Source organism: Oryx dammah, unplaced genomic scaffold, assembly GCF_014754425.2.
Source record: "Oryx dammah isolate SB20612 unplaced genomic scaffold, SCBI_Odam_1.1 HiC_scaffold_8, whole genome shotgun sequence".
NCBI lineage: Eukaryota > Metazoa > Chordata > Mammalia > Artiodactyla > Bovidae > Oryx > Oryx dammah.
The window spans coordinates 16,278,427-16,292,260 of record NW_024070192.1 but is presented as its reverse complement, the minus strand read 5'-3'; the positions used below and the strand labels follow the sequence as shown (position 1 = coordinate 16,292,260).

At 34.2% G+C, this 13,834-nt stretch overlaps 1 protein-coding gene across 9 annotated transcripts in view; it reads right to left on the bottom strand.

Moving 5' to 3' along the window:
* Positions 1-13,834, bottom strand: part of CDC27 (cell division cycle 27) — a 54,686-nt gene that overhangs the window by 18,395 nt on the left and 22,457 nt on the right. For 4 of the 9 annotated variants that reach the window (XR_005721786.1, XM_040245058.1, XM_040245062.1 and 1 more), the window contains exons 3-10: positions 12,453-12,600; positions 11,755-11,880; positions 7,292-7,389; positions 6,400-6,554; positions 6,083-6,294; positions 5,000-5,114; positions 2,604-2,737; positions 132-231 (exon numbers count right to left, since the gene is read on the bottom strand). Coding sequence is in view for 7 of the 9 variants with exons in the window: in XM_040245058.1 (XP_040100992.1) it covers positions 132-231; positions 2,604-2,737; positions 5,000-5,114; positions 6,083-6,294; positions 6,400-6,554; positions 7,292-7,389; positions 11,755-11,880; positions 12,453-12,600 (1,088 nt within the window). In the remaining 2 variants the exon portion in view is untranslated. Of the gene's footprint in view, positions 1-131; positions 232-2,603; positions 2,738-4,999; positions 5,193-6,082; positions 6,295-6,399; positions 6,555-7,291; positions 7,393-11,754; positions 11,881-12,452; positions 12,601-13,834 lie in introns of those variants that run through there. The other 5 variants (XM_040245060.1, XM_040245063.1, XM_040245061.1 and 2 more) reach the window with 2 other exon arrangements.

Genomic DNA, 13,834 nt, shown 5'->3' with positions numbered 1-13,834 from the left:
TTGTAATTTTAACATTAAAAAAATGTTAAATAGTCTCCTAATGTATTCATTAAAGACTGAGTCATCAATGAACAGAAATTTCAGAGGAGGAAGCATTAAATAAATGTGACATACAGAAATTTTTAAATTACCTTGGTTGTAGAGCTGTCACTAGTAAAAAGTCGCGAACTTCTTCGAGGCAGTGCATTTGGGGGAGATGTGATAGTGGGGCTCAATACCTGAGGTGTTGTACTAAAAAAATTATAAAAGTAGATATTTTAAAAAACCTGTTTATGACCATTAACTATTATTTCAAGTATATTAAAAATATGCATTCAACATGTTTGTATTCTAAAATTGATGAGATCAATCCTTTCCTCACCCTCCTATGAAAACTCAATTAAAGAACTATTCTTGTTACCATAAAATGATATAAATTATAGCACAGATCTTCACTCTATTTGAAATTGCTCAATCGAACATAAAACAATCCACATAAAAGTTCTGGGTCAATAAATAGTAAACATCTACAAACCAATTATCTTTAGTCCTTATTTGGAACTATAGAAAGTTAAGGAAAAACAAAGCTGGACATAGTCTAAATGTGGGATATTTGCTAAGTAAATATTACTAGAACAATTGACACCTGAGAAGTTATTACCATTTAAGTTCAAACAGCCACATCAAGGGATTATTCTGCAGAATGAGAGAGGGGGACATGGACAGTAAGAAAGTATTTGAAGAAATAATGGCCGAAAATTAGCGAAATTTGATGAAAACTATCAACTAACAGATCCAAGGAGCTCAATGAATTTGAAGCCCAAGAAAGGAGAAAACACACTAGAGCATAATCAAATGGATTAATATCAGTGATAAAGAAAAAATCTTAAGAGTCAGAGAAAAGAGACAGATTACATACACAGAAACAAAAATAAGGATGGCAAGAGGTTTCTTATCAGAAACAATGCAAGCAAGAAGACAGTAGAGCAATGTAAAGAAAAAAACCTGTCAATTAGAATTCCATACCATGAAAATATCAATCAAAAATAAAAACAAAGTTGAAATGAAAACTGTCTTTTGAACATACAAAGGCTGAAAAAATTAATTACCAACAGACCTAGACTACAGGAAACGTTAATCACTCTGTAGAAGTAAAATATATGACAAAAGCATAGAGACTAAGAAGACGAGTATGAATATATACATTACAAGGTTTATACTCTAAGTGATATGGTACAGTATTACTTGAAGGTAGACTTTGATAAGTTAAAATATGTGATATAAACCCTAAAACAACCTCTAAAATGACAAGATAAAGAGTAATTGTTAATAAGGCAATGCTATGGGTTGAATTGTGTCTCCCAAAGGGATATGATGAAGTCCTAACCTCTAGTACTCTTAATGTGAACTTTTTGGGGACATATGGTCTTTGTGGATGTAATTAACTTAAGATGAGGTCATCACGGTGGGTGCGAATTCAATATGACAGACGTCCTAATAAGAAAAAGGAAATTTGAATACAGAGGCACACAGGGAAGATGGCTACGTGGAGACAGAGGATAATACTGAGTTGCCTACTACAAAATAAGGAATGCCTGGGGCAACCAGAAGCTGGAAGAGACAAGGATCCTCCCCTAGTGACGGCCCTAGTGATACCTTGATTTCAGATAGAACTGTGAGTGAATAAATTTCTGTTGTTTTAAGCCACCCAGCTTGTGGTACTTTGCTAGGGCAGCTGTTGGAAACTAAAACAGACAATAAAGAAGGTAGAGTGGAACACATCAACTATACATCAACTAAGAAGGTAAAAAGGAATTAGTAAGGCAAAATTAATGTAATTCATGTGTATTACAGTTAGTATATTTGTTTAAATGAAATGCATAATTCAGTAAATTATGTTTATATATTCTTGAAGACTAACATATATTTGGACTATTAATGTGCTCTGCAGGAGGCTCAGGCTCCTTATCACTGAGCCCTAGGCAATCACTGCCACCTACCTGAGAGTTGGCACTCATAATGAGACTTACCAGCCAGGCATTTTAGAAATATTGAGGCCTTTTATATAGTCAAGGTATATGCACATGTGTACCTATTTTAAGACTTATAGTGCATGTTCACTGTTTTGGGAGGTAAAGTAGCTTTCTCTTAATATATTAGCTATAATTTATTTTTGAGGACTTGAATAGGAAAAGAAATCTTATTTTCTGTGTGAAAATGGATTCATCATTTGAAGATTTATTGGCAGATTCATACTATGATCTACTTATAGAAATGCATAATAGGGGAAGGGGAGAATAATGTGTCTGTACTTGATCAGTGGAGAAGGTTACATAAAAAAAAGAATATTTTGGAGGAGTGCTAACAATATCTAGTTTAAACAAACTCACGAGGCAATTAGAATAAAAAAGTATTTTAGCTAACTCTTGTCTTAAGTTGCATTGTAATATTCAAAAATTAAATTTCCTTTTTCAGTAAGTTGGAAATTCCAAATTTAACATATTCAAAATTTACAATAGTCATTCCAGAATTCTTGGAGCAGTCAAAACAACCTGCCTAAACTAAAGAACTGTTTCACAACAAGAAAAGCTAAACAATATCAAATTATGAGACCAAATAAATACCTTGTTTGTGGGCCAGAACTTTGTGTCTGTGCAACAAGAACTGGAGTTACCTCTCGACTGTTTCCACTCTGTGAGAAGACAGACTTTGTTCCAGTTTGGCCGATTCTGGCAACAGACTGTAAAACACAAAAAGTCTGAAGTTTGTGAATTATAGATTGCATTGTGAGTGGTAAAAGACACTATGATGTGCCCATCTACACTTCCCCAATACAAGACTTAATACTATGTGTTGTCTGTCATCTGGAAACACAAACTATTAATGTCATTATTGATGTCACTTTAGGTTAGCTAATTATTGATATATTAGAATGAACATCATCCTATTTCCTCATATTAAGCTCAGTATTTTTACCTTTATACTATCTTTTTATCTTTCGACTTTAGTTATCAAGGAAAGGCTTAAGATTCCTAGAAGCCATTTATTATGTAACTTTCCCAGTTGGGGTTAAGGGCTAAAAAATTTTAAGACAGCTACTATCCTCAAGAGTTATGATCTAATTTAGTATACATAAAAAATAATACAGTAAGATTTTATATCCCTTCTTTGGCACTTAATAAAGACAGTCTTAGAGTAATTCAGATTAGTAGATTAAAAAAAACACTGGGTTATTTTCCAAATTCTAAGACTATTGCACTGAATTAGTATTTCTTTTTGATGTGTTCAATCTTCTGGACTGTGCTTGCCCCTTCTCTCTTCTCTAATTTATCACCTTATTTCTATTTATTTTCATCACTTAACTTTTTTATAAAGTGATCTCTGTGTCAGTGGATATTGAAAAAAAACCTTTTACTACCAAATAAATTTCTCCAAAAATTAGTTGCTGTGATAGTCACCGTATATAATTCTGAAATTGCACATTATAAGTAATCACTAATAATTACTTTCTCACCATACTGAAAGCCTTACTTTGGCCTTCTCAACATTTAACATCATTGATCATGCCCACCCACCTCACCCTTCTGAAACTGTGTGTAATTTCTAAAATGTCTAGTATAGTAATCTTGATTGCTTGTTCTTCCACCTCATTTGCTGGCCCCTCTTTCTTTCACTGTTTTAAATTAAGTTCCTTAGCAACTCTCTCTTTCTCTAGGAGAGCATGGTCATTTTGTATCTATCACTTGGTCATATTCTTTCCTCTATAACTAACTATCCACTGAATATTTTCACCTATTTTATGGCCCTTCCTTATTTAACAAGGAACTATCTGCTGAACTAACTACTTGGTTTGATATTTTTAGTTAATACTGCAGGCAGATTTGGAAGTATAGCTTTTCCAAGAATGTCTTGTAATAAAGAACAGAGGCAGAAGAGGCTTAGACTGGGCAATGAAATCATATATGCCTTTACTACCTAACTTGTCCTTAATTACTCTGACTCATGGTTTTGGCCTACTTCCCCTGGCATGCTAACCACTGTCTTATTATGCCTTCTTATAACTGTAATAAACTAATTTCCACATATATAGGTCACTCTCATAGTAATACAATAGCAGGCAGTTGTCAACTTTTTAAAAATCCAGTTTAAAACACAATTTCCATATTAAATACTTTTAGTTCACGTTTGCCACTCTTGGAGTTCCTATTATCACTCATTAGGAAGCTATCATATAAAAAAACTTTGCTAAAGTTCAGGAGTAAAAGAGTAAAAACAAAACAAGAAGAAACATGTTTCTCTGAGGGTAAAAGGGCTATCGCAGTCATTTGCGTACCAGTATGACTCATTTAGCTTTCATTTCTTAAATATCCATTATGCACAGCAACAGGCATTTACATATATAACCTAATTTAATTCTCACATAAGATACACTGCACCACAGATATGTTTTAAATAAACCTCACTTTGGCCTCTACTGCCACAGACAGTAAAAGAACATTATAAAAAAGAGTCACAGTCGCAATGCAGTCTTATTGCAGTAGAGTCACAGTCGCAATGCAGTCTTATTGCAGTATTTACTATAAAGATTCTACGAAATATTTTTCATTTTACTACACTTTAACTCCATACCTGAGGATCCACCATAAAAATTTTATTATCACAAAAAGCTAGCTTTATGTGAGTCATCTTTTTTCATGTTAATATGAGTATAACTGAAAAACAAATATACTGGTGGGGACAAGCAAAAACTATGGCAGGTATAATTTCCATTATTTACATTCAAAGTGATAATCTTGTTTTTTAAAAAAGGAACGTGTTAAACGTAAAAATCTGAATATGCTTAATTAGCTATATGCTGAAATAAACTACACTTGTGAGTTACAAACTTACGTAGTCACAAGAGCAACCAGCTTTGTGTCTCCTACTATAACCAGGAGGCTATAATAATGATGACCTTCTTTTACATTCAGATAACATCTCTAAGGTAACAGCAATTCATTATATTTTACACGGAAAATACCTTTTTTGAAGGGGCTCCGGTGGGTGGCACGTCAATTACAGAAGATGTATTAGTGTAGTTTTGTAAATAGGATCCATCTCCAGGACTTGGGGTTTCTAATGGCAAAATCCCAAAACTGAGAAGAGGTTGAAATCAAGGTGTCAAAAAGTCATCAAGGCATATATAAAGCAGCAGTATACTTAAATTAGAAGGTCTAAAAGGAAGAGAATGGCAAATCAGTCTTGGGGGCATTGAGGATCTAAGGGGCAGATTAAAAATAAGCTGTGAATATAGACTATTCCACCCACCAAAACTAAAATTTAAAAAAAAAAAAATCAAATTAGGAACTAAACTGAGCAGTAACTACAGATCTCAGGAGATTTATTAGAAATAAAGAAGAGTAGCTTTGTAAAAGCTAAGATCCAAATTATCAAATTAGTTCAAATTCTTGGAATTTATGTGATTTAGACACTATTACAGAGAAAATATCCTTAGAGACCAATGAATGCATCTGTGGAATCAACGAGTTTTATAATCTCATGGTCATACTGTTTAAGTAATTCCCTGGCTCTGGGTCCCAATTCAGTTTGTTCTAGCACATAATTTTTTATTTTTATTCTTTTGGAAATGCATCCTCTGGCCTGGGTTCCTGTATTTATACATACATACATATATATTTCTAAAAATTTTCATAGAACATTTCATATATTGAGAGGTGTCAATCCTTTCCCATTTTGGAATACAGCACTTTAACCATTGCTATCACTGATTATAAGCATCCCAACATTTTAAGAGGTTCACTGCTGTTCACTGATGCATAGTCATAAACAGAGTATCTTTTAATGCATACAACAGCTGAATAAGGAATGCTTAAGTTTAAAAATTTTCTTCAACACTTAATATGAAATTCTTATCACAGATACTGTATTTTTATTACTTCATTTTCTGAAAATGGAACAGACTCATTATTGACTTACTAAATATCTCTATTTCCATAATGATTTAGAAGTTGCTGTTCATATTAATTTATATTACCAATATAGGAATTACTCTAAGATCATTTAATATTACAGCACATTTTAAAGTATCTTTTATTTGTCTTACCTTGGGGTTAATGGGCTAAGAGCAGCTGGTCCTCCTAATAAACTTCGACCAGTTTTTGGTTTATTTTGAACCTGTTTAGATAATATGGAAGTTCCTGTTCCAAGAGGGACAGTATCTGGTGAAATTACAGCCGAATCAATATAAGACACTGAAGAATCTGTATTCAACGAGTACTTTGAATTGGAAGATTCTAAATTCAGTCTGTTTAATTCCTGAAACAGAAAATTTCTAACATGTCATTTACAATACCTTATTTAGCTGAGATCACTGTTTTTCATTTTCACAATATTTTTAACACTAGTGTATAATACACTTACAATTGTATCCTGGGGTGTTTCTGTAAGAACTGTCTCAGGCTGTCTGTGAGATAAACTATGATTAGATACTAGTGTTGTGCAAGAGTTGGGCAGACAGCTGCTAAAGTTCTGTAAAGATGTTAATTTAAATGTTTGGTCAGGATCTGGCTTTTCACCTGTGAAGGGGGAAAAAAAAAGTTTGCTTTTGAGGAAATGAAGGTTAAATTAAAAAAAAAAAAGAGCATAAGCCAGCAAAAATAAAGCCTTATCCAGAGTTTTAAAGTTCTATCTATTTCAGTGAATCAGATTTATCTCCCAAAAGTACAACACATCAGTGTACTATAAAAGTGTACACCTAAGATAAAGCTGTACATTTAGGAAATAAGTTAAACCACAATGAAACTGACTTATAATAAATCACAGGAAAGTACAGATTTCTGTGTTTTAAAGCAGAAAGCATCTAGACCTCATTTTGCTCAAGGTAAGGAATGAGGGTGGAGAGGTGAAACCTTCTAGAAATCAAAATAAGATTTTAAGCACTTACATGTATATCGACACAACATTTTAAAATGATCCTTCATGCCTCCTAGAGCATATATACTATGACAACTCCCCACCCCATATTATCCAGGTCTCTGGGTATTCTACTAATTTTTTTTCTTATCCAGAATGCTATTTTGGCTAACTTTATACTCACAACACAACTCATTCCTTGACGACACAAGAAAGGCCACATTATTCCTGAAACATGATTCTACCTTACTTCTTGTTCTCAAGTTTAAAAGCCTTTAGCTTTGAAAAATATTTGTCTTGTGGATATATAATTTGTATCACTTTCCAAAAATTAAGCAGGGGGGAAAAAAGGGGAAGAAGAAATGGGAGAACCCTCCCCTAACCACCTCTACAAACTTACCTATTTCACATAATGATTCAAAGGGGGACCAGAGGAAAGGATTTAAACTAAGGCTCTTTTGGTAACATTCTGATCCTTTGGCAAGCCGATCTGTCTTGCTGTAAAGGCAAACAAATAGATCAGACAAGCTATAAAGCCTAAAACATCTATTACAAAGAAAATTTGTTACAGAAAAGTAGGTAAATCTTATGTAAGTTCTGTACATTCTCTTCTAAATTCTTCCTTAAATGATCAATTTCTCCTTCTTACCATTCTCCAATCTCTATTATTTAGGGGATTTCAAGTCAAAAGTCAGGTGAAAGCAAGTAGAAAATGAATTGAAAGGCATGTTAACAAAACAAACAAACAATCATTGCTTTCTTAGATACTACAACTGCTTTTCATTTCCTTTTGGACATTAGAGTTAATGAGGCGATATGGGAAACATGCAAATATTTCAGTCTTATTCTTGATTTTAAATATAAATCCCAGTGGTAATTTTGAAAGTGACTTAAATGCTTTAAATACAGCATACTTAAATGCTTTAAATATAGCATACTTAAATGAGAAGATATTTTAACAAAGTAAAGGTGGCAGCTGTTAACAAAAAGGAAAATTCATGTTTCTAAATTGGGTATATAAAAGCTTACATTCAAAACATGGACAACATTCTTAGGACCCTATATACTTGAAACAATCTGGAAATTATTAGAACAGCATTGTGGCCTCCCTACCTTTTAAATGGGAAAGAAGATGAGATTGAGGGTTAGTAAGACTTGTAGAGCTTTCAGGTTAAAAAATACTACTGACCTGGTTTAAGACTGAAATTCTTCATTATCTAAAGGAAAAAAATTAAGATACAGCAATTTTTCCAAAACCCCGAGGTTTTATAAAGGACCAATGGCACTGAACTAAACAACCCTCAAATGAAACTATCAGTTAAAACACATAATCTGTTTATGTGCCAGCAGTATACATCAGAGAAATGAAAAAAAGATCCCTTTGGGGAACTAGATATTAATGTGCCTTACTTTCAAATTTTGCAAGTGAGTAGAAACTAGAATAAATGATGTAATAAAGATAAGAAAGTACCACTAGTTGAAGCTTATTTAGCTTCCCAGATTTGTCAAATCTGACCCAATACACACATGGACACAGAAAGAAACAGAGGAAGGAGACAAACTTTCAGAAAACCTAAGTTTTATCAAAGTCTGTATCTAAGGATTGGTTAGATGAAATTTCTTAAAGGGAAACTAATTGTAACAGGAATGATATATTCATTTACCATGTATAGCAGGGTAACTTAAAAACAGGAAACAAAGACATAAAAGTATTTTTGGAAAGTAAAAATTAGGAGTGGAAAGTGGAAAATGAATGCTTGGGAACTTTTAATATAAGGCCAGGAAAAGAAAAATACAGTGAAAACTCAATGTTTGAAGATTATACCAAAACTAACTTATGTTATACAGCCCCTCACCATGTCTATAACTAAGTATGGTTTGTCTATTTATTTATCTTTCATGTGCTCTCTTACAATTGATTATAAGCTTTCTGAGAATAGGAAACTAGACTTCTCATGATCTGATTAATACACCAGGAAACAAATGTAAAACAAAATGTCTACCAAGAAGAGATTAGATACACACCCACATACACACACACACAGATACTGGTATGTATAAATAATATAAAAGTTAATTGGGACAACTCAACACCAGAAAAATAAACAACCCAATCAAAAAGTGGGAAAAAGACCTGAACAGACATTTCTTCAAAGAAGACATACAGATGGCTAACAAACACAGGAAAGATGCTCACCATCGCTCATTATTAGAGACACGCAAATCAAAACCACAGTGAGATATCACCTCACACTGGTCAGAAAGGCCACCATCAAAAAGTCTACAAACAATAAATGCTGGAGAGGGTGTGGAGAAAAGGGACCGCTCTTGCACTGTTGGTGGGAATGTAAATTGATACATTAAATATAATTTAAATTACATTAAATGGAAATTGATACAGCCACTATGGAAGATGGTATGGAGATTCCTTAAAAAAAACTAGGAATAAAACCACCATGAAGCAAAGAAGTGAAGTGAAGTCGCTCAGTTGTGTCTGACTCTTTGCGACCCCATGGACTGTAGCCTACCAGGCTCCTCGGTCCATGGAATTTTCCAGGCAAGAGTACTGGAGTGGGTTGCCATTTCCTTCTCCAAAACCACCATATGACCCAGCAATCCCACTCCTAGGCATATACCCTGAGGAAACCAAAACTGAAAAAGACACATTTATCCTACTGTTCACTGCAGCACTATTTACAATAGTTAGAACATGGAGGCAACCTAGATGTCCATCGACAGATAAATGGATAAAGAAGTTGTGGTGTACATAGACACAATGGAATATTACTCAGCCATAAAAAGGAACACTCTTGAGTCAGTTCTCATGAGGTGGATGAACCTAAAGCCTATTATACAGAGTAAAGTAAGTCAGAAAGAGTAAGAGAAATATCATATACTAATGCATATATACAGAATCTAGAAAAATGGTACTGAAGAGTTTATCTGCAGGGCAGCAATGGAGAAAAAGACATAGAGAACAGACTTACAGACATGGGGAGAGGGGAGGAGCAGGTGAGATGTATGGAGAGAATAACATGGAAACGTACATTACCATATGTAAAACAGACAGCCAACGGGAATTTGCTGTATAGCTCAGGAAACTCAAACAGGGGCTCTGTATCAACCTAGAGGGATGGGATGGGATGGGGAGGGAGACTCAAAGGAGAGGGCATATATGTATACCTATGGGTGATTCATGTTGAGGTTTGACAGAAAACAAGAAAATGTGAAGCAATTATCCTTCAATTAAAAAAAAACTGGGGAAGGAGCCAGATGTGGAGTTATGTCCCAGTCATGTCTGGGAGACAGATCTATAATTATTCAACAGAGAGATAAAAGGAGGAAAAGATTTAATAAAATTAAGCTGCCTGGAGTGCCCCTACTTTAGATCAATATTTTTAAAAACTAAAACTCAGAAAGGAAGTTTTCCAAAGGACTGGGGTTAAAAATAGCTATTTAAATGACACTGGAAGAAACAGGTTAATCTAAGAACTAGACTTAGAATCAGTCATGCCCTAAAGATGCAAGTCTCATGTGCTACTGTAGACAAAAAGACCAATGAAGTGTCTATATCAAAGTAATGGAGATAAAAGATAACTTAACAAGCTGTAGCTTCAAAACTATAACAGGGAGGTTTCTAAATTACTGAGTGCAACTTTGGTCACAACAGGCATATGATGGTTGAAATGAAAAGCCAGTTTTTGGAGCAGGGTTGTGCCCTATTGGATACCTGACCTTTTAATCTTTATGATAAATAAAAATAATTATTTCTCTGAAAAAGAGGAAAAACCTTCCTTCATGATTAGGACTTGATACAAATGTACCTTCAAAAAGTTTTAAACAAGTGATCTTGTTTTAAAATAACTAGTAATACATATACAGCATTTCTATGATTTAATACCTTCCCTTTATTTTATTAAACTTTATTTTGATATAATTTTAGACTCACATAGAAGTTGAAAAAATAGTATAGAATTCCCTACACCCAGCTTCCCTTAATAATAGCTTTCAACATAACCACGGTACAATTATCAAAGCTGGGAAATTGATAGTAGTATAATACAGTAAGGGCTTCCCTGGTAGCTCAGCTGGCACAGAATCCATCTGCAATGCAGGAGACTCCGGTTCAACTCCTGGGGTTGGGAAGATCCCCTGGAAAAGGGATAGGCAACCCACTCCATATCATGCCTATAGAATCCCCATGGACAGATGAGCCTGGCTGGCTACAGTCCATGGGGTAGCAAAGAGTTGGACAAGACTGAGCGACTAGGATTCATGTCAATGTAGGGCAAAACCAATACAGAATTGTAAAGTAAAAACAAAATAATAAAAGGAATAGTTGTAAAAAATAAATATATAATAAATAAAACCTTCTGCCAAAAAAAAAAAAAAAAGACTGAGCGACTAAGCACAATAATACGGTAAACTAAACCACAGATTTAATTTGGATTTCAGCAGTTTTTGCATGTACTTGTTTGTTTGTGTATAGTTTTTATGAAGTTTTATCATATGTATATATTTGGGTAACTACCACTACAATCAGGATATAGAACTGTTCCAAAGTCCCAAACAAACTCCTTTAGCTACCTCTCTATAGCCCCAGTACTCTTGCCCCAACTCTCATGTCTGAGAACCAATGATCTGTCTCTATCACGGTAACTGTGTCATAACAATAATGTTCTATTAATGCTATCACAGAATATGTAAATTTTTGAAATTGGCCTTTTTCTCACTTGCCATAATGCTCTTGAAATCCATCCAAATTATCATGTTTATCAATAGTTTGTTTCTCTTTATTGCTGAGTAGTAGTTCATTCTAGTACTAGAAACAATTTTCTGGTAATTTGAATCATTCTTACTTACCAATATACATGTCCCAACAATGAAAGAGTAAAGCAAGCTGAATCACCAAACTCAGTAACAATATCATCATGGCTTTTCTGCTTATTAAACACTCCGCCAGATAAGATCTGTTCCCCTTCTGCAAGCCTTTAAAACACACATTCACAGATTTTTTTTAAAATCAATATAAAAACCACAGTGTGTAAAGACATTCTTCATTACGAATGTACCTCTTACTATGGAGATATAGTAAAAAGTTCATGGTACCTTTAGAATACCAATAAACATGTATTAAGAATCATTTGGGAGATTGGGAATTTACCATCTTAAAATTTCAGTCTTACCCTTTAAAAACAGAAATAGTTACCTTTAGTCTGTATGTACAAATCTAGTCTGAGCAACATACACATTACTCACATGGAAAGAAACGGAAGACTGTTATGCTGGGGGAAAATACAAACAGCTCTTCATTAACAGAGTTGGTGGTCCTTCTTAGTTCTATAATTCCTTGAAGTAGGAATTTGAAAGGAGGTTAAATAAGACTAAAATCTCTCCATAACAAAATAATAGGCAGCAGCATTTCAAAAGTTACTGAAATAGACAAAACTCTACTACCAAGGGGGGAGAAAGGGAGTCAGAGTCTTGCCATCAAAAGAATTTTATCCAGAATTCTACAGTTTAGTAGAACAAAATTAGGTAGAAAAGATTTAGAAACTTACTTGCTGAGATCAACACAACATTTTGCAAGTAGGTATTTACATTGCGGTGTTGTACAACTGTGTCCTTTCAAAAGTCTATATGCTTTATATGCTTTTCCTGAGCGGTAATAACAGGTTGCCAGTAAAAACAAGGCTTCTTCTGAGTGTACTAAGAACAAACATGAAAAAAAAAGGGCTGTTATTCAGTATGTTGAATGGTAATTATTGTTTAGCGATACATAAACAAGTTTAGCAATAACGAAAAAAATTAGGCATGTTATTCAATACAAAAAACAATTTATTAATTCAAATTTCAATTAAGGAGAAATACTTTCCTGCTACAAAAGTTAGTTCCCCAAGTCCTGACTACCTTCTTTCCAGAAGAAAAAAAGGAAATAATACAATGAACAGACAACTGTAGCATTCTCTGTAAATCCTTAAGATCAAACACAGGTACACAACTGCCCTTACACAGACTATCAGGAAAGCATCATCTTTATGTAGTATTTTTCTGAGAGATCCTTTGAGAGGACAGAAGTCAAATTTCATGAGAGGGAAACTCAGCGTTATAAACCTAATTATCAATCTGAAAATTTCTACATTAAACAAAGACCAAACTGGAAAACAAAACTCACTCATTTCTAATACCAAATACATAGTAGATTATATTCAAGATAATTTAAGATAAAGGAAAAAAAATTATAAATTGTGACTACCCACACTATATAAACATTGAATTGACAGACTTGACACTTGTCCAGTAACAATAATTAAACTGCTCTTTAATGGCAAGAGCTGAATTATTCATTAACCTCTTTCCTTTTAACATGAGGAAATGCCTGGTTAATGAAATGTAGCATTCTTCTCCTTTATTTACTCTCTCCCAAACTGACCATCACCCCACTTCTATCCTCACAACCTCCCAACCAATTCAGATGAGAGTCTATTTTTTTTTTCCTTTGGCCACTATGCACACCACGCGGGATCTTAGTTCCCCTACCAGGGTCAAACCCTCGGCAACTGTGGGAGAAGCGCAGAGTCTTAACCACCAGGGAAGTCCCCAGATGAGAGTCTACAGAGGTAAGGGCAGAAAGAGGGAAACTCTTAAGTTCTGTACTTCTAAAAATGGGTTATGTAATAATATCAGGTTATGTAATAATATCAGACTGAGGGACCATTTAAGCCTGTGATTCCCCAAGTGTGGCCCCTATACCAGCATCAACATGACTTTGGAGCTTGTGAGAAATGAAGTTCTCGGGCCCCATCTCAGCTCAGACCCACTAAAATCAGTAATTCTGGGAGTGAGGCCCAGCAATCTGTGCGGTAACAGACCCTTCAAGTGATTCTGATGCATGCAAAACTTTGCGAATCACTAAATTTAAAGTACAGATAAACTTGCCACA